The sequence below is a fragment of the Varanus komodoensis genome, unplaced genomic scaffold (genome assembly GCF_004798865.1).
Source record: "Varanus komodoensis strain SLA01 unplaced genomic scaffold, ASM479886v1 scaffold4, whole genome shotgun sequence".
Taxonomy (NCBI): Eukaryota; Metazoa; Chordata; class Lepidosauria; order Squamata; family Varanidae; genus Varanus; species Varanus komodoensis.
Window position 1 is genome coordinate 13,399,615 of NW_025335941.1, and position 22,076 is coordinate 13,421,690.

Here is a 22,076-nt window from a genome sequence, read left to right on the forward strand (position 1 = left end):
AAGCATATAAAGAACATTTTCAAATAATGTTTTACTTACCTGGAATCTAGGAATATTAGTTTTAAGTCCAGGCTTGCTCTGAACATAAACATATTACTATGAAGCTTGATCTCAGTGATTGCACTGGGAGGTAATGATTGACCTACAGCGACCAGTCCCACAATTTGATAACAGGTATCATACAAAGACATATCCAACATGTACTGTCGTATCTTCAAATAGCCACTGCAGTGGATCACCTAATATGGTATGAGGGAGAAGTAAATTTGTGGAGTAAGAAGAGACTTCAAGATTACCTTTTCACAATATTGTTTACCAAAAAGCACATACCATGGGATAATAACTTTTTTTGCTCAGTAGTCTGTCAGGATAACAGATTACAAGTGACTGACTAATTTGTTAGAAAGGATGAAATATGGCATGTACTGGATGATGACACAGTGGGCTGGTCATGACAGCTTTTTGTGGGTTATTTAATTAGCAATGAACCACAGTCTGTGGTGACCACCGATGTTGCTATGACACTCAAACCTTCCCTACCTGTTGTAAGGTTAAGAAAGGGCTGTGTCATATAAACCCTAATGGCCAGGTTCCACATGGCATAACTCCTAATCAAGAGATGTATATTCAAATTGAAGCTCATCGTGGCTTAAATAACCTTTGGTCAGCCCCAGCATGTCTCGTAAATTAAGTCAGTATGACCATTTATTTGGCATTAAACTTAAAAGATCCAAGATTTAAAAGATCTTGGATCTACCTAGATATATGTATTTCATGTTGAGACTCCTAATATATTTTCTAACAAATTGAGAACAATTTAGATCAGCACTACAGCACATACTGATTCAATTTAAAATTCAAACATTTTCTAGCATAAAATGTGTGTGCGTGCATGTTTAATAAGATCTTTTAAATCAAACTCACATCTAAAGAATTCTGTGTGTGTGTTAAAGGGCTAATCCCACATTGTTCTATGTTAGTTTGTAGTTAAGTGTCACCATGGACAGGTTATGTATCAGCTGGAGAAGGGAATTAGAGATGAGTGCTACATGAGGAAGGTATACAGAGAGACAAGGTAGAACAGGAATGGATTTGTTGCTCTCTTTCTTCCCTTCTCTTGTATATAACATAAACTGTGAAAGATCTTTGCATGTAGGATCTTTACCCACAACTGGAAACTTTGCTTTTCCTGGGGTTTCTTGTTGTGAAAATGGACTATGCACATACATAAGTCATGCTGAACTCACATGAGAAGAGGGTAAACAATCCCCTTTCCTCTCACATACATTTAGTACAATGTGCCCTCTACTTGATTGTATGCATATTTCCTCAAAAGTAAGTGCCTGAGTTAATTTTGAGTTGAACTAAGCAGTAAACACTATTGAACTGAGTAACATGGCTCATCTCTTTGTGCTCAATAGCAGCTTGTGATGCCATTTTAATGTATATCTCAATTTTCAATACCGGGGTGGGGGCCATTTGGAGTAGAGTAATGCCTGGAATTATCCTACTCTTGGGATTGTGGTAGAAGTCTTTCCCATAACCTGCTACCTGCTCTTTCACTCGAAGATAGCAGGGATGAAACATGAGAATGCCTGTATTCTAACCTGCAATCTACCATTGAGCTATGATCTCTTTTCTTCTCAGGGATAAACATGGAAAGAGTTAAATGATAAAACAGCCAACTTAAAAAACTCATAGACATTTAAAGGAAAAAAATCACTGGACTCATAAAAAAGCTAGTAAGGAGGGTAACAGCCAACTTTCCTGGGCAGTATGCTCCATAACTGGGATGCCAGTGTAATTACAGACATTATTAATTGCTGTTGCATTGATTTTCACTTGGGAACGTTTATAGGCAAGGCAGGAGGTAGTTTCATACACAGTCATACCCAAAGCTCTTTTTTGCACACACTTATCAGATGCACCTCCTATGGGATTGTTCCTCAGTTAATCCCAAGCAATTGTAAGAGGCATGATGATGTCACTTATGGTATCATGAAGTTAAATAAGAATAAGGGTTTCCTGAATACTTCCTAAATGAAGGAATGAATGATCATGTTTCACAACCCATCACATATCACCAGCAAGAGAGGGGGGCTTTAACATCCTCCCCTCCATAATCAATTTAGCTTAGGTCTTCTATCAATAAGCTTATAGCCATAACATTGCAGAATAAACATTTGCCTGAAGTGAGCTTGTTAAATCAACATTATTCTGTGAAGATGTCAAAATCTGAGCATTTTTACCTTGTAACCGCTACATGTTAATCCTGCATTCCGCTTGGCCAAGACGCACTTCATTCGCAGAAAAAAAGATCTCTCTATTTCATATTCTGAAAACAAAAACCAAATTTCAAGATTTTTCACAATACTTCTTTTGCCAGTTTGATATAGTATAATAATATTACAGCACTGAAAAGCTTTCATGGTGCTTAAATATATTAAGAGGAGGCAGCACTAAGGTTTTGATTAGTGTGCATTTTTCCTACATGTATAATTTGAAGGATAGTTTTATTTTTAAATAAAAATAATGCAAGAAAATGAGGATGCTCTCAGCTGTATGTGTTTATGTAAGCAAGAATTAATGAAAATCTTCCTACTTAGTACAGTGACCAGTATTTGTATGATTAATTTTGTGAGAATCAGTTAGATGAATAGGTAACAGATTAAAATCTGTATGATTTCCTTTTACTGGTACTTGTTGCTGTCACTCTAGCATCAGAATCCCCCCATGTGATTGGATTCTACAAGCAAAGACAAGTTGCTTACCTCTACCTCTAGTTCTTCCAGTGGTCATCTATATATCCACATATAGAGGCTCTGCCTTTGCATGGAGCCTCATTTGGAAAGCATCTATACCTAAGGAATTTCTGGCAAGAACTGTTCCCATGCCATCTAGTGCATGTGTCCTTAGCAGATTCCCACTTATCCCTTAGTTTCCCTTAGACTGTCTTTTGTGGTCTAAGTACCAAGAGATAATCTTGGTATCAGCATCAGTAACCAATGTAAACAATCAAGGGTGTAGCACAACCCATCTTGGTACATATACCAAACTTGACATGACATTGAGATGGGGACAGTACATGGGTTGTGTGAATACAAAGATGGCCACTTGAAGAACGGTTATAAGTAAGCAACCTGTCTTTTTCATGATGGTCTCTGTACATCGCACATATGGGCTAGTAGCAAGCTCACTTAAGAAGCAGGTGTGAAGTCAATGTAGAACAGAAGAAAAAAAAATGGCATGACCAGAGAAACAACCTGTCTTGGCTTAGACATCAAGATGGTAATGCTTGGTAAATGTTGACAGAGATAACCAAGTTGGCACTTGGTTTCACAGTAAGAGCTTCCAAGACAACCAAAATGCTCCACAGAGGCACAAACTGTTGAACAAGAAATGCCAAATTGCAGACTACCCAAAGAAAATGTCAAGCTGGATAAGGGGAGAAACTACAGACCATTTGAAGCATGTGAGGCAGAGACTATAGCCAGAATGAAAAAGAAAGAAAAGACAAAAGAAAAGACAACTTCAAAGCTTTTTCAAACAACCAAAGAGGGAATGAAAGAACATAACATAATGAACAAGTAATTGAATCCACTCCTGTGCTGGGGTGTACTGTAAAGGCCTTCTACTTCCCGCCATATGATAATCTTGTACAAAGAATCCTGACAGCATCCTAAATCTTCTGGTCATGATAAAGTTGACCTGCAGGTATAAGATTGTCGTCTTCATTCATCTTTGGTACCATGAAGTCCCAGAAGTGAAATGGGTGATGCTGGTGAAATTGAACAGCTTATATCACCCTTAGATAGGAAGGATTTTACTTCCAACTGCAGCACAGGTGACAGTGTCATGGACTGAATCCCTAAAATGGTAGGATGGCATTAAGCATGATACTGTTAACTCTTCTGGAAGATGCCAAGAACTTTGTAATCAGTGTGGTGGGCGTGGCATCCTGCAAAGTCATGGCTAGAGATACTAATGATAATGGGATTGGTACTGTCAGTACCAGGGTGACGGAGTGTCTCTTACTGATGGAGAGTAGCGGACAGTGATAATCCCAAAGTACTTGAAGTGGGCCAGAGACAGAATCATGAAAATCTCCCCTGTATGTAGCTTACCCAATGTCACTGAAGTCATCGCTTGATACAAAGGAAAGTCAGCTGAATGCTGTTGGGTGCAGCATAATCAAATCTAGTGTGCCAATCATCCCCACAGTAAGAACATCTAGGTGCCATGGATCTTTCTGATTATTGGTCCCATTGCTAACAGGAAAAGTGAGAGAGCTCTCAGTGCTGACGATGGCACCTCAGCCATTCTGGATGGTAACAGTTGGCATACCTGGATGCTAGAGTTTCTTACTCTGGTGCCAACGGTAACTTTGGAATCAGAAATCACCAATAAGAAGGCAGAGACTTCATAGACAGTGTAGCAACAGAGAGAAGACACTTCTTTCATGTCCTCTTCCTCTCCTTCTATTGGATATGGCTTCTTTCAACAACTTGTTTGCCATCAACAATGTCAAAGAACTACCTGGCATTAGGGGATCAGTATGGCTCATGGTTAGAGCTGGAGCAGAAGGTAAATCAGCAGTTGCTGCTAGAAACTTGGACACAATTGCAGAAGCAAAGAAAGGAGGAGACTGAGCCTGCACCATATCTTGCTTTGACATTTCTGTGTGCTCAAAAGCCTTCTTCTGAAGTTCTGCTCTTATGTTTCTAACTGGCATGGTTCCATCTGGCATGCTTTATGAAAGCCTAATAATGTGGATTGGCATCTACAGCATGGCTCTCCTCAAACAAAAAGGCAAAGAGAGTTCCTATCAGTTGGAAGCTGCCATACCTAAAGCATTTGCAAAAGGGCCATATACTCCAGCCATAGTAGTACAATCTGCTGATCAGGAACAAGAGAAGAAAGAGTAAAACAACTTGAAAGAAATGACAGAAAAAGCAATGGAATAAACGAGAATCTTCAACAAAAAGGTAAGTGCTGTCTCAGAAAGAGCAGAAAAACTGTTCCTGAGGCTACCACAGTGGCAGTCAATGAGGAACTGACAGAACAAGTGGGAACCCATTATGGGCATGCATATTAAGACAGTGGGGGAATGATTCCCACCAAAAATCCCTCAACAATAATAAAAACTTCCTAAATGAGGATCCATGCAGACACACAGCCTCATGTGTGTGATATACACAGACCACACTCTCAAGAATTTACAGTGCAATCCCATGCATATTTACCTGGAAGAAAGTCCTAATGACTTCAGTGGCAGTTACTTCAAGTGTACACAGAATTGAAGCCAAATTCATCTTAAAAATTTCAAGTTAGTTACAAAGCTTGCTAAAGTAGTAAGTATGAAGGAAGTACATATTATACACTCACTTTGAATTCACAGAAATATGTCTCTCCAGTTCATAAATTTAGACTCTGCAGCAATGTAATACAGGAATGGCATAAGCCTCTCCACTATCAGCTTTGGCCGATTTCTCAGTTATGCTCATACTTGGATGAGCAGAGCCTTGGCACAGTGACCCATGTGCTGGAAACCTCTTGCCTGGACTATAGTAATGCACTTTACAACTAACACAGAACAGGGCAGTGCGGTTGCTTACAAGGTCTGGCTGGCTGGCGAGAGCATACTACATTGGTCCACCATCGGCTGCACTGGCTCGCTGTTCCAGTCCAGGCCCAATTCTAAGTGTTGTCTTTGACATATAAAGCCCTAAATGGCTTGGGACCAGGGTACCTGAAGGAGCACCTTTCTCCATATATTCCAACCTGTCAACTTTGGATGTCCTCCTCCATGTGTCCTCTCCTAGTGAGATCAAAAGAGACAGGGCTAGGAGGAGGGTTTTCTCAGCAGTACCACCTAGACTATGGAATTCACTCCCCAGGGAATGAACTCTTCTTTCTTTTAGAAGCCAGGTGAAAACTTTATTTAAACTAGTTTAAATTTAAATAAATGAGATTTAATTTAATACTTTTATATTTTGTTAAGGATTTATCTTAATTTTGGTTAATTAAGATAAAATTTGTTGGTTGCATTTACTGGTGTGTGTGAGTATAATTTATTTGAGGTGCTCTATTATTTTACTGTTTTATCTTTTTATATGATTAATAACTGTTTTACTGTAATTTGTGTTTTTATGTTCTAGTATTATAAGCCACCTAGAGAATCTTCGTGTTATGGAGTGGCATAGAAATGGAAATGAGTTAATAAATAAATAACATCAATGAATGAGGAACTAACAAAAAAGCCTCATTTGGAGCATCCCTGGGGACAAAACAAAAGCTGACAACAACATTTATCCCAGAGGGATAGTTTCCTGGTGATAGTTTAATTTGTGATCCCTTCCTCAGGTAGATCCCACTCTAAGAAAGCAAACTACATTCCAAGTATCCGAGATACAATTTGCCAAATGAAGATTAAATCTAACTTTAAATGGGCAGGCTGCTGCTCCCCATCCAAACTCCAATTTACTTATTTTTTTGGAATCCCTCTCACTAATCCCTGAGGCTGGTATACATGAACTAACAATACTTCTTCCTCTTAAATTGTTAATGCCCAGACATTTGCTTCCCACAAAAATTTACTTCTATGTGGCTTGATAGGCATCTATACAAATAATTAGACACTCAAAAGAAATTAAAACAGGCAAAACTCTTAAACAATATTTCTTAAATATCCTGCTGCTGGACACTGTGTAACCTTTATTAAAATTAGTAGCACAATTCATATGGATGCAGCCATCACCAGAGGGATACCATGAACAGTACTAAATACCAGAACAATAATATTAAAAGTCATTAAAACCACAGACAAGGCAACAATGCATTTTTAAAAAGCAAACTGTTGTAATCTCTTAAATTATCTACTTCTTCCTGAAGATTCAAAAACCATGTTTGACTTAAGGACATAAGAACCACCATGCAAGATCTGACCAAAGTTCTTCTCGTCCAGCATTCTGGACATGAGATTAATGTGTTTAGTTTGCACATGATCACTTCTTATAAAAGTACCTTGTAAAAGATGAGGATGAAGAGGCTGGTGAGCAGTTAGAACTGCTGTCATTTCATCATGGTCTGATGGATGGATGTATTCGTAAATGCTATTACCAGTGAGTTCTACCTGTCAAGAAGATAGTTAACGAATTCAGACATGCAACATTTGCTTTTATTTTTGTAGTATTCTTCAGATATCATTGTATAATTTACTCATTCCCCACCACATTTCTAACATTCACATGACTTTCCTGAACAAAAAGCTACTGCCAAGCAAAGACTATAATATACAGCTCATTTTATTTTACCACAGACAATAGTAATCTCATTGCAGAATACAAGGCCTTGTCTATAATAATTACAGAAAAAACGACTTCCTTAATATTAAGAACTAGCCTATTTTGATCTTCTATAACTATTTATCTTCCTTATTTTCATGATCTAAAGAGATAAGATGGCAGTGCGTGAAGCAACTGAACATTTAATTCCATACTTTTATCACATGGTAAGTAGTGCCTTTCTCTGTTTGGAGGGGAAAGGGAAATGATCAACTAATCAACAGGATTTTTGTATTTTTCAGAATGACTATGTTCACACAGCCTTGACAGCTAGATTAGGCTTGAAAACTAGGTATATACAATCAATTTCTGCTCTTGATTTCCCATGTACATGCATAAACTTGCTTCCTCATGCGTATTGCTGTAACTAGATTACACAACACACTTTCCCATACATGACACACTTTTCTATAACAGTGAATGCATACATTATACAAATCTTATTAAAATTCTCATTCACACTGAAGAGAGTTGTATATAGATGACCCTCCAAATTATGGTCTGAAGGAGCAGAAATGAACCATAGGCTCAAATGCTCCCTGTTGCCAACAACTTCCCCACATTACTTCTGCACACATGGGTTATACAAACCAGTGAATTATAGTTCCAGTAAGCTGTCCAAAGCAGATTGCAAACCACAATCTTTTTTTGTGGAACTCATTTTGCCAGTCTGCCATTTTGCTAATTTGGTTAGATCAAGAGGTATTGAACTACATACACAAAAAGAGGAGGAAAGGGTGGGGTGTGGAGAAGGAAGAGGGAACGCTCAATCCCATGACTTATTACTATTTCTCCTGAAGTGCAACCTAAAGACATGAAAGCTTAGCCTCAGTAATCCTACTGATTACTTACAATAGGTTACTGGCATGCATGATTTCATCAAATGTAATATCCCAAAATGATGAAGTCAAAAAGGTGATACCTTATTCTGAGATCATTTGATGTGTATAATGCTCTTACAACATAAAACTGTTTCAATCTATGACTTTCTGGATAAAGATAAAAGGAATGCCTGTTATCACCAAATTGTCTTCCTCTAAAAGTTAATATATGAATCCAGTCAGCATGTCTTAAGTCTTTTAAAGTAGAACTATGAAGAAATAATCAAGATTAGTTCTGCATAAATTATTGGGTAAATCCTTTCCTTCCATGGATCTATTTTTTCTCCCTTTTTCTGAAATTTGGCCTACCTTCATATAAATTGAATACTGGAATGGATGAGGGCCAACAAAGTGAGGTTTGATCCAGATAAGACAAAGGTTCTGTTGGTGGATGGTCTGTCTGCCCAGAGGGTGGATCTTCAACTTGTCTTGGATGGACAGGATCTGTAGCCTGGGGTTGCTCCTGGATCCAGAATTATCAACCAAGTCACAGGTGAACTCGGTGGCCAGGAGCACCTTCTTTCAGTTGCAGTTCATTTACCAACTGTGGCCCTACCTGGACAAGTAAGGCCTAGACACAGTAACCTCTCAATTGGACTATTGTAAAGCACTCTACATGGCACTGTCCTTGAAGACAGTCCAGAAATTTCAAGGAAGTGCAACTGCTGGTGCAAGTAAGTCTCTGCACCCATGTTCCTCCAATACTGCATCATTAATTAAATTTAAATTAATTTTATTTATTATTTTATTTAAAACTTTTGTATGCCATCACCACATGATGCCTTGGCATCTTGGGATGGCTCAGAATACATACAAATAAAAACAATAAAATGATCTTTATAAAATTAAAACCAGTGCTGTCACATAAATAGGTAAAGTAGTGTCATAGGTACATCAAAAAAGGAACATTTTTGTCAGATGCCTAAAACTCAATAATGTAGGCACTTGGTCAATCTCCAGTAACAAAGCATTCTATTACTGGGGTCTCCACAGAAAAGGCCCTTCTCCTTGCCACCTCCACCTTGATCTCGCTAGGGAAAGAAACCTGTAGAAGGGTCTATAAGAGAGGAACCTGTCAAATTCGTATTTGATACATGTGAAAGTCTAGAAACAAAAGGTTTCCCAACATGTACAATACTTGTTATAAAAAAGGAAGCAATATTTGAAACCTACATTTACAGTAATTCTCAAGTTGCCCAATTGTGCAGTGCAGTCTGGTTTGCTCTGAGCCCAATAATGAGATGGCAAGAGTCGGTTAAAGATGCAGTACTATGTACACTGTGCAATTCCCAATGTGTCCCAAGCAGTCATCCTGGGACTGGTATGACTTTTTAAGTTTAAATATGCACAGGTAATGTAACCTAATAAACTGGGCCAGTACTACTGATTGCCTAAAATAGTTTATTCTTAAAAACAACAACAACAAATAAATAAAGCCTACATGTCATACAAAAAGTGTACATTTCCAGAAAAGTCATTATTTCTTCCATTTTTGCATTCTTTACATATGAATGTCAAATCTTCTATTTCCAATTGTGTTGTTATTATCATAATATTGAATTTACATTCTGCACTTTGCCCTCTTCTGAGGAACCCAAGGGTAGCATACATAGCTCCATTTTATCCTCAGAATAACAATCCTTTGAAGCAGGTTGGGCTGAGAGTAAGTGACTGGCCCAAAGTCACTTTGAATGGAAACTGGAACCTGGATCACCCAGGTTCTCAGTCCAACACTATACCAAACAAGTTTGACTAAGATTTCACATATTTATCTAGTAGCTTAGAATTTCCAATTCCAAACCAGAAGTTCTCAATGTGATCTACTGGAAAGTTATGGAACAGTCAAGATTATATGTACATGGCTTGGTGCTTGATTTACTTTTCCCAAAAATACTTGTGCTAACCAGGCCAGATTATCAAACAAGCTAACAGGACACAGGCAGGCGGGCCATAATGTTCATAATTCATTGCTCATGAAGAAGAATGGTAGCAATAACACTGTTGAAATGTAAACCATGTATATACTCAAGCTGGCACAACAAAAATGTTTATTAAGTGGTATACTGAAATACCCAGCGCAAGTATATCCATCAGAAAAAACAGTTTAAGAGCCTCTGTTTGACATCTGTGTTTTAGAGGTGATATAACACAATCAGTTTGCAATCTCAAAAACAGTTCTTTAATATAGGGGTGCAAAGCCCTATGGCCCAGAGGCCATATGCAGCACTCAATGCCTTAATTGCAGCCCCCAGATGTTTCATAACTAGCTGCCACTGAATTCCCTCCCCCAATGATCCTAATATTGTACCATATGGATTTTATTGTGTGGTGAACTGCCCAGAGAGCCTATGGCTAATAGGGTGGCATATAAATTGAATAAATATAATTTTTCCTTCACTGATTGCAGCAGGGAGTTTTATTATCATGATCATAGGGGTAAAGGCTTCCACTCCTCCACCAGAGATCACTCTTTGTGATCTCTACCAGGAACACCAGGATGTGTATGGATGTGTTTATTTGTGCCTATGAAGCCCCAAAAACATTACATGCAGTCTGCAGGACTAAAAACATTGTGCCACCTAGTGCTTAAGAGGACTTTTCTAAAGCAGTTTGAGCATTAAAGTCTCAATGTAGGTAGTGGTCTTTATACTGGACAAAGCCTAAAACAAGTCACAGATTAAAGAACTAACCAAAGCCAGTAACTCAGCAGCATGGCCATTCATGATTCCAAGAAACATGGTGGTGGAAATGGAAAGCCTACTCTTCAGTCACTTTTTAACATCCAGAAACATTGCCAAATATGTAAAGCCCTTTGTCAATAGCACCATTACTACAGCAGAAAAGAAGCAGAACTAATTGCCTTCACTCTTAAAACACCAGGGGAAGCTGATATTTAGCAGGTTCTCCTATACCATTCCAATATTGCTGGAATCCCAGAACATCTAGCTCATGAATAGGATTATTTAAAACTGAAAGCACATTAGACTTTTGATCCCAAGTAATGAGTGCCAGAAATTAAGAGTTCAGACAATTTCACTGAAAGCTATTAATTCTACAGAAGCTCAACAGGATTATGTTATGTCTAGTAAGTTGTTGATGTTCAATTCATCATTCAAAAGAATTCAGCAATACAACAAACTAGGAAAAACTATGCATGATTTTTTAGTCATTTTCACTGAGCTATTAAAAATAAACTTTAAAGTAAATAACACTCTGCATTCCTCCAAGTACTCTGACTACATTTATGGTTGCAGCAGTCCACAAATCAGCAAGATCAATGAAACTAATGCTCTGATCCTAAACAGCACACATAAAAATTAGTTTATCTATTTGTGATATTTGTACTTAGCCTGAATTTAATAAAAGCCCTAAACAGTTCACGGACACAAAAACATCATAGTTAAAATATTAAAATAATTTCAATTACAGAGCAATGCATTAGCAGTAAAAGATGGAACAGCATGATTGATGGATTAAGTACAAGAGAGGGAAAGCCTAAGTAAACAGCCACATTTTCAGGAAGTATTTGAAGCAGGCCACATTTTCTGCCTCCCAACCAGCACAGGAAAATGGGCTAAGCTACCAGAAGGCTTGCTGCTGAGATCATCACTATTCCATTGATTTTGGAATGGCAGCAAGGCCTTCTCTAATGACCTTAAATGTTGACAGGGTCTATAAATAAAGACAGTCTGCTAGGTATCTTGGTCCTAAGTTGTTTAGGGCTTTATATGACAACAACATAACTTTGAACACAGTTTAGTGGTTAATAGGCAAATAGTGCAGTTTCTTGAACAGAAAGCTGTAAGAATAGCTGGGTATCCAGTAAACACCGTAGCTTTTGTATTCTGCACTAGCTTCAGTTTCCAAACCAAGCACAAAGGCAGCTTCACAAAGAGCATATCACAGCAGTCTAATCATATGATTTGTAGAGTGGGGGTCACATGGCCAGGCTATCCCTTCAAAGGAAAAGGCATTGCAGGCATACCAACGTAAGTTGGTATTGACCACTCCAAGTCACTGAGGTCACCAGGGCCTGCAGTGACAGAGATGGATCCAGAAAGGCCCCAAATGACATTCCTGCTACTTCAGAGGCAGTGCAATCCATCAAGAACAGGCAGAAAGGCCACTTCTCTGAAAGGGGAACTGCCAGCCCATAGCATCACTTTTTCCTGGGATTCAGTTTCCATTCACCATCCCTCACCCAGCTATAACAACATATAGGTGCTGATTCAGAATGTGCACAGCCTCTATCAATGCAGGTATCAGAGAAATAGAGCCAGATGTCATAAGCATATTGGTGATACATCACCCCAAATCCTCTGATGACCTTCCCAGTGACTACACAGATATTAAATAACACTGGGAACAAGATAGACCTTGGGACACCCCACTGTTCAGCTACCATGGAGCCAAGGCACAGCCACCTAATGTTATTCTCTGGAGCTGTCCCTGAAGGTATGAGTCGAACCACTTCAGAACAGTGCCTCCAACTCCTAACTCATAGAAGTTGTCAAGCAGAATATCATGGTCAATGGTATCAAAAGCCACTGAAAGAACAAGGAGAATTAACAGAATCTCAATCCCCATCCATTAAAGTGACCAAGGCCAATTCCATCTCAGAACCAGCCCTGAATGCAGATTGGAATGGATCCAGATAATTAGTTTCATTCAAGAGCGCCAGCAGCTGAGACTTCTCAAACACCTTACTCAAGAAGAGGGTGTCTGTGACAGGATGATAGTCAGCATATATTTCTGGCTCCAGGGAGGGTTTTTTTAAATGAGTGATTATATACTACTGCCTCCCTCAAGGCAGTAGGGTTCACACCACCACACAATGATATGCTCTCACCACTCTTAATCCATCTGCCAGTCCTCTCACAGCTAGCTTGAATAAGCTGTGACAGCAGTTGAGAAAACATGTGGTAAGATGCAAGTGTCATGTGCATATCCTCAGGCTCCAAAACCTAAAATTCACCCTACAAAGCAGGGTAACACAATGCACTGGATACCTCAGCAGTCTGTATCAATAGCAGTGTTCAAATCAGCATAAAGGTGACTGATTTTATCCTCAAAGTATCTTGCATTCTCATCACAGTTGACTTTCTAGGGTTTTAAGTTTGGAGTTCACTAGATTAGAAGAAATCAACACTGAAATCATGCTGAAAAGCTCAGCCAGACAGCTAGTTAAAGATGTGATGGAGGAGGCCTTATAATAAAGTAAGCCTTCTTTATTGATTCTGCCATGACTTGGTTGTCCGGATAAGCTCTTCCATGCACTATATCACTTTCATGTTGAGTTTTATAACACTTACACTCCAGTCGTCTTCTGACCTTTTTTATTTTCCAAGGTTCCCCTGTAAGCCCTCCATATTCCACAGTGTCAAGGACAGTCAGAACTGCTACAACTTGTCATTCCATAGTGTAACAAGGGCCTCAAAAGAACTGTCAGTTCTAGCTACTGAAAAATCCCACTGCATTCAGGAATCTTTCAGATTCCATAAATGGAGGTGAGCCATCTTAATAGGTTTCCCAACCAAAAGGAGGAACGGACACCGTAACACCAAATTTCATCAGAAAGTGGTCAGACCATGAAAACCAGCTGATTTTCAGGTACATCCAATATCCAGACCTCTTCCTTTATGTCCAGGGATAAATACCTCATCAAGAGTATGCCCTGTCCTATGTGCTGAGCTGGTGACAAACTGATACAATCCCATGGATGTCATGGTGGACAGAGGGGCCAAGGTGGTCCTGTCAAGGCAGCCTTAGCATAGGTATTGAAGTCTCCCAGGAAAAGAGATCCTCAACATCATATCTGAGACAACATCAGCTAGCTTTGTCAAACAGGCCAACCCAAGGTACAGACCCTCACAGTCTGTCTCAGGGGGAAGGAGTTTACTAATGAACAAGACTGTATGTCATGGCAATTCCCTACCCTGTTACCGTTAAATTGAGTGACCATGTAAACAAAACCTGATGATGTCTATACCACTCAGTTCATTCACCCATGTCTCCATGATGCATGCCAAGTCCACAAACATATCATGGATGAGTCTAGTCTTGTTACAAATAAAATACTTGCAACCTGACATTCAATAGCACTACAAGCAGTCAGATGGTGTAACAGCCAGACCATTGAGATCCTGAAGAATGGAGAATGGGTCAGAGAGGGAAATAACTTGTAATCATCAGGGGTACACCATTCTAATGAAATTTCTTCCCATCATACAACATGGTCCCTTACCCATGAAACCTGTTACAGAGTTTCTCTACCTCTCTTCAGATCACCTTTTTTCCCCACCCTGACAAATGCTGGCTCTAACCACTTTTTTGCCCAGCAAACAGCAAGAAAAATAGCAATGGCATAAGAGAAACTAATGAAAGAAAAAGAAGGAGAGAAATGCTAAGTGCCACAGGTCAAGCAGATATAACTCTGCCAGCCAATAGATGTAAATCAACTGACCAATTGGACAGATTGGGCAATTAAATAAATAAGACCAACATAGGTGATACTCCCAGTTGGGTGGAAAATACTGATCTACATTCTTATCCTTTTCTTCCTCAGACTCCCATTTAAGGGAGAACACACACACCACAACTTCTGCCACCTATGCTATTACTCCAGGTCAGGGTCATAAGCCTGTCTCTGACACAGAAAACTAGCAACATTCTCATTCCCAACCGATAGGAAAGGATGTTAATGTAGCTACCCTAAGAGGCAACTCCCTTCAGTTTTGCCCTTTCAGAGTTGATGGTACCAACCATAGCAGTGCTGCTTTTTATGGGTGAAAACTTGACTATAACTATACAGTGTATCTTAACTGTAGATGCACCATCAATTTGTATTAGGGCAGTATGATAATGACAGATTTCCAGGTTTCCTAATTATGCCTAACATGGAGTTTGCCTCTTTTATAGTAGTTGCACACTGGCTCATAATTTCATCAAGCTGTCCACCACAACCCAAAGATCTCTGTCTTGATCAGTCACAGGCAGCTAAGATCCCTTCAACATCTATGCAAAATTCTATTTTTTGCCTCAACGTGCATTATTCCAGGTTTTCTTATACAGAACCATGTTGATACACCATTCTCCCAGGACAGCTCCTTTTAGAGTTCCTCACAATCCCTTTTTGTTTTAACTGCCCTATATAGATTGGTGTCCCCAGCAAACTCAGCTACCATTCACTCCTATTTCCAGATCATTTGTGAATATCCTGAAAAGCTTTGTTCCCAATACATATCACTCTGGGATGCCATTATTTATATCCCTCCAATGGGAGAATTTTCCATTTATTCCTAGTCTCTGCTTTCTGTTCTTTAACCAGTTAGTAATGATTTCTAAATTTGTTCAGGAGTCTTTGGTAGGGGATTTTGTCAAAAGCCTTTTGAAGCAATGTCTACTGAATTATCTCCTCTCCATATGTTTACTGACACTCTCAAAAAAACTCTAAGGAGCCTTTGAGAGTGAGACAGGGCTCCCCCCCCAGCAGAATTTGCTCTTCTGTATGCTTAATTTTTATCTTTAATAATGCTGTTAATTAATTTATGCAGAACAGATGTTAGACTAACTGGCCAATAATTTCCCAAATTCCCCCTGGATCCCTTTTTAAAAATTGATGTTACATTAGTAATTTTCCAATCATGTGGTTCACAGGCAGATGTTAGGTACATGTCACATATTTTGTTAGATTTCCTATTTGAGTACTTTTAGAACTCTAGGATGGATACCTTTTAGGTCCAGTGATTTGTCAATAGGATCAAAAACATCTATTGTCATCCCTATTTGCATGAGTTCCTCAGACTCCCCTCCTGAAAACATCACTTCAGGCACAGGTATCTGTCCTGCAGTGAAGGCAGATGAAAATAATCCACTCAGCTTATTCAGAATTTTCTTATCTTTCTTTAGTACTCCTTCAACTGCATGATAGTCCAATCGCTCAACTACCTCCCTAATTAGTTTCCTGCTTCTGATATTAAAGACCAGCAATACAGAATATTCTAATGTTGTTAATAATACAATTTGTAAAATGCTTTTTTGTATCTCTTATGAAATTTTGTGTCCCCTTTTGTTAGGCAAAGCTTTTCATTTTCTGAAGGATGTCTTTTTATCTCTAATACCTTCCTGGACAATGCTTATTAACCATTCTTGTGTCTTCTTGGATTTGATGTCACCTTTTCTAACCTGTGATATACATTCTCTTCTCCTATTTCAGAACAGGAAACTATCTTGAAAGCAAGAAGTGACAATTTCTGCAGAAAATATAGCAGGTACTGCTGCTGTTTCCCCCTTCTCCTGTTAAAAGTCATTGAAATGGTGCTGCACAGACCCCACCTACCTCAATCAGCATGCACCCACCTGCTATTTAGCAAATAGCTTTTCACTGTTGCTTTTTAAAATAGTCTGCAACCCTAAGTAATAAAAGTCAAAGCAAAGAGTAAATATCAACTTAGGTCTGTGAAATACTTGCTGCTGCTGTTGTGAACTGCCCAGAGCACTTCAGCTGCTAGGTGTTATAAAAAAATAAATGACAGGAATCCTACAAAATGGAAGTAGTAGACCAACAGTTACCCATTTTATACTTTAAAGTCTATATGGGAGCATTCTTCAAAAGCATTCATTTTTTTACATATTAAAATTTAAACAACTTTTTTTTATTGAATGATAAACACAATGATGTCTGCTGGTTCCAAAAGACAACAGGAACATCCAAAACCAATTACATTTTCAAAGCTGTAATCATCACCATTTATTATGAGTTATGCATATAGTTCATATTTCAAAATGCTAGATCATATCTCAGTTCTATTTGCCCCCTAAATATCAACATTCAAAATACATATACTTGAAAGTAAGTTCAGCTTTTAACTGAATGCACATCCAAGAAATCATGCTTAGGATCACAGCTAGCATTACCTTTCAAAGAAATGTACTAGTGCCCTAAAACCCAAAACACTAATCTTGAGCAGAACAGTAGTAAACCCAGTTTTATGAGTTCTACCATAAACATATAAAATGCTTTACTGAAACAGCCACGAGGCTGGCAAAACTCAAGAAAAATTACCCTGAATTCTATGTGAACACTCATAAATCTGCCCCCTTTTTATTTTTTTCCTAAAGCACATTTACTATAAAACTCAGGTTTCCTCTATTTTCACAGCAGCTAACACAACTACACACTATCCAAAGCACAGCCTGGAAATCTCCACTTTTTCAGAAATGTAAGCCATTACTACTATGGTCAGTTGCAAAATCATACACCCAGGAACTAGCACTTGCTATAAAGGGTAAGTCACATTTTATCCACCTTCCAGGTATACCTGGAATTTACTACGCAGAAAAGCATAGAGCATACATATGACTTCTATAGGCTATTCCTTTACTTGCTAATATATATATATAAATATCACAGGAAAAATGTAAGGCAGTTTCCATATAATGACAAACTGTAAAATACTGAACCCTTAAAAAAAAAAAAAAACAAGACCTAAAAACAGCTCAGACAGAGAACTTTATGTCACTCACAAGATATTATCACCATATGCCACTCCAACACCAGCATTTAACAGAGGGACAGAAACTTGTGCCTACCTGGGATAAACCTAGATGTACAGAAGCTGTTTCTGAGATATACATTATTTTGCCATCAGATGCTACCACAAAAACAAACCCATCCAGAGTCTGTAAGAGAGAAAGAAATAGAGTAAAATCTTACCACTTACACTTTATTAGTCAAGTTCCTTGTGAGAAGTTTTTAATTTCCCCCTACAGAAGAACATATATTAAAAATATATTACCCATGTTGCCCTGATGAAGATTATTATACAAACACTATAAAAAGTTAATTCTAGCTCATTCTCTTCCTACATATGTTTGTTAAGTGCTGTTGCTGTAAAACTATCTCATGTTGATATGGACTACTTGAATACACAGCACAAATTCTGGGTTATGTAATTCTTAGGGGAAAACCAATCCCAGCTGATTGACAGTAATATGTTATCACTATTTACATATTTCTTATAGTTTTGAGTCTTGTTTTAAATTCTCCTGATGTCTTAATTAAGGTTTTTGTCAGCAGAGGATTAACTGAGTAACTTTTGAAACTTGTAAGGGTGGAAATTGAATAAAATGTTAATTAAAATAAAGATTAAAATTACCTTCACATGTATCACTGCAATGCACTATGCTGACCTATTACTTAATTATTGTTTTACCGTCTCAATTTAAAATCATCAATCTTGAGAACATTTAAATAGGTCCCACTTAAATAAATTAACTCTGCTTCTAAACATAGTTTTGATTATGAGGATGAGCCACATTATTTTCAATAGTGAATGTATTACATCTTTATCCTAAAAACATGCACTTGGAAGCAACCTTGACTAATCAGAGAAGCATTCTACCTAGTGGTGAAGCATTTCCTTTGCCTACAGTAGATCCTAGGTTCAATCCCTGGCATCTTCAGTTAAAGCAGAGGTGGGGAATGTGTGACCTTCCAGATTCTGGTAGACCACAATTCCCATTAGTCCTAGCCAGCATAGCCAATGGAAGCTGCAATCCAACACTGTCTGAAGGACTATACATTTCCCATTACTGGGCAGGTAGCAAGGCAGATGAAGAGCTTTATGATAACCGGGGGGGGGGGGGAGCCACTGTGAGTCAGAATAGACCAACAGTTTGAAGCAAGCACTGCTTAGTGGCAGAGCTCTTCCTGTCCCTAGTTCAGTCTCCAGTTAAAGTGCCTCATATAACAAGGAGGGGAAAAATTTTTTGCTTAAGACCTTAGAAGCTACTGCTCATCAGAGGAGGCAACAGATTTACAATATGACTCAATATAAAGCAGCTTAATATATTCATTTCATTAGAACCCATCTTTGTGAATGTGATTAGACCAAATAGGATCCTAATTATCTATGTGAAGGGAAGATGTCTATATTTAAAAAGGAAAAGTTCTGAGTACCTAGATAAAACAATTGCCTTTTATATTTACTAATTCATATTTTAAGATGCTGTAACTGGAGGAAAGTAATAAAAGGCTGTAACAGAGGGACAAGTGCAATGTTACCCCAATAAAAAATATTCCAAATTATTCTCTAGCCTACCTACCCAACTTTTACAGCACATAATTGGAACCAGATTACTCTTTGGTTTCCTTACCCCACCCCATCCACTCTTCAGAACATAAACAAAACTTTGTAGTAGTATTGACATGGGGAAGAAATCATTGCTTTCTTAAATAAAACATCTCTTTAAAACATTCCTCATAAACTAGCAATTTGTTCCCCACTGTTATAGTTAGGCTGCATCAGCACTTCCATTAGAAAACCTTACTTTTAGTGGCTCTTTAAAGGCAAATCACTCTGGGGTGTAGGGTTGCTGGGGGGGGTTGTTTTTTTGTTAAGTGCTGAAAGTATGCCCAGTTTAAGCAAATTAATTGTGGGTCTTAAAATCACATTTTTAATTTAAAAAATAAGTGAGATATTAAACTTTGGGGTTTGCATTATGCAAAATATTAGAGTGATAAACTAAATAAAATAGTCTTGTAAAATTGTTATCTTATTGACTGTTGTAAAACATCTCAGGAATAGGAAAGGTAAGATATAAACATTATATATAACTAAGTTAAATTAAAATATATCACTAAGCTTTTCAGTTTGTACCAAAATATATTTTGCAAGAAGACACTTACCAAAGCTTGCCTAAATATATATTCATTTTTGTAAATAAACATGGTATTTCAAACCCCTACTTTAAAACACAGACTATTTTTTAGGAAGTTTATGAAGTTTTCATGTAAAAATGTTGTGACAGAAGAAAAAAGTAGGCTTTGAGAACATAAATTAATTTGCAGGTTTCACTTGTTGCCTTCAAAATGGAATCTATTTCAGCAAAACAAAAAATCATTTAAATCATTACATGCCCCAATGTACACCATAGTATTCAATGTATTACAATAATTCATATTCCATTACAAATAAGATGAAAATAGTGAAGAAATGGAAACAACTCTTATACATTGTTGTTTGTATCAGTCATAAATGTTTTAGAAGGCCCTGCAAATATGTCTGCCAACAGTGACATACAGTTGAATGTGGTTGAAAAGCTTAAGACCCAACACTCAAGAAAAACAATTCGTAACCTTACCAGATATTGCAAGTACCTCTCTGTGCCACAAGGTGACAAATGTGAATTTGAGATGGATTACTGGAATTCTGGAAAGCAGTTTATTTATTATATTATTATCCAATTTAATTTACTCAAGGTTTCATTTCTCTTTCAGATTTGTTTCTAACCTGGCAAACCTTTAAAACAACAGAGTATGCAATTAAAATTATGCAATGAGTACTTCTTTAAAATTAGGAGAGGGGAAAGGGGAAGCTTGCTAGGAAAAAGCTTTTGTGAAACTAGGACACATGTTTATCTAAATATTTTGCTGCACTGAGACCCATAAAATGGAGAGCAACTGAATTCCAAAACAAATCAACCAGTTTTTGAACAACTGTATTTTCAGGTGCTAAAGTCAATGTGAGATCTGATCCAGATGTTCTACTCCTCAACAGGAGTCATTCGTTCTTAACGGTTTTCCCAACTGAGCAATCTGGAGAATTGAAATCTCCTATTTAAAATGTGTGTGTGTACAGATACAAACCTAGACCTATTGCTGTGAACCAGAGGCATTGCAGCAAATCTTTATTGCCTACATGTGCACATGCATGCACATGGGTGAGTATGCATGTGCACTTTCATTTACAGTTGCAAGCTGTTAAGTTTTCTTGCCTATTCATACTACACAATTTATAGTTGTGCTGCATATGCAAGATCACTACACTCATTTACTGTGCTTTAACCCATTCATGGCTCCCCCAATTCTGTACTCCCAGTCATAAATTCAGATAGAAAAAAACCCACTTTGTCCTTAAAATGGGCTCACAGCAGAGGGAGGGAGCATCATCTATCCATTTATTTTATACAACTATTCCAATTTAATTATGATGGTACTGTCAGCTAAGTAATTAAGCATTATGTGTATTTAACACCAGCAAAGACAAGCTTACTCTGAACTGGTTTCAAGCTAAATTATACTTAGAGGAGAGCCACTGGCTTCAACTTTACTCATGAGTAAATCAGGTCTCATTATTTTAACTATGATTACTTCTGGACTGACCCACATCCCTTTCTTTTCCACCTTTGGAAAAAATTGTGGTTTCTTCCAGGAGCAAAGATCATGAGACCAAGGCAGCAGAGAGGCAGGAGGGGATTCGGTGGATTAGTATCAACACTGCTACCTTCTCCTGAAAACGAAAAGCACGGAACCATCATGAATTGCAGAGATTCTACCTGAAGCAAATGCGAGCCCAGCTCCTTCGCGACATTATCCAAGGGGCCTAATCTGCTCGGCTGCCCCCAAGCATCTCCCAAACCTGAAAAGAAACCAAGAAGGTTCAGTTAACGCGCGGGCAATCTCTTGAAGCAGTGGGCCTCTTTTTCCGCGCTGCCGAGAATTTGCTGGCGAGGGGACTTGGGGCCTCTCTGCCCTGCCTGTGCACTTTGCTTCCCCGCTTTGGCGAGTTAGGTGGTCTTCCCCTCATGAAAGCACATAGCATTAGGGTTTCGGGTCAGGCCTTGTTGAGGCTCGCCACGGTGCGACAGAGCCCTGCTACTCCACATGTTTCTCGGGGTTCAATTGCCATTTTAGGGGGAAATCCCACACCAGTCGCATAAGCCTCCCTGAAATTGCCGCAGAGGCCCTCTCCCCAAGCTCGCCTTCAAGGCTATCAAGCAAGCCGGTGCCTTACAGAGCACGAACGTCACTAACAGCTGCTGTGGTTGTGTTACCGGTTTCATCCCTAAC

The 22,076-nt window shown here is 38.4% G+C and overlaps 1 protein-coding gene across 1 annotated transcript in view; it reads right to left on the minus strand.

The window, feature by feature from the left end:
• The window catches only part of SIM2 (SIM bHLH transcription factor 2), a 55,532-nt gene that overhangs the window by 16,208 nt on the left and 17,248 nt on the right, over nucleotides 1–22,076 (minus strand). Inside the window, exons 2-6 of the mRNA XM_044442372.1 lie at nucleotides 21,563–21,645; nucleotides 17,816–17,905; nucleotides 7,024–7,132; nucleotides 2,250–2,335; nucleotides 40–239 (exon numbers count right to left, since the gene is read on the minus strand). Coding sequence (XP_044298307.1) covers nucleotides 40–239; nucleotides 2,250–2,335; nucleotides 7,024–7,132; nucleotides 17,816–17,905; nucleotides 21,563–21,645 — 568 coding nt within the window. The remainder of the gene's footprint in view (nucleotides 1–39; nucleotides 240–2,249; nucleotides 2,336–7,023; nucleotides 7,133–17,815; nucleotides 17,906–21,562; nucleotides 21,646–22,076) is intronic.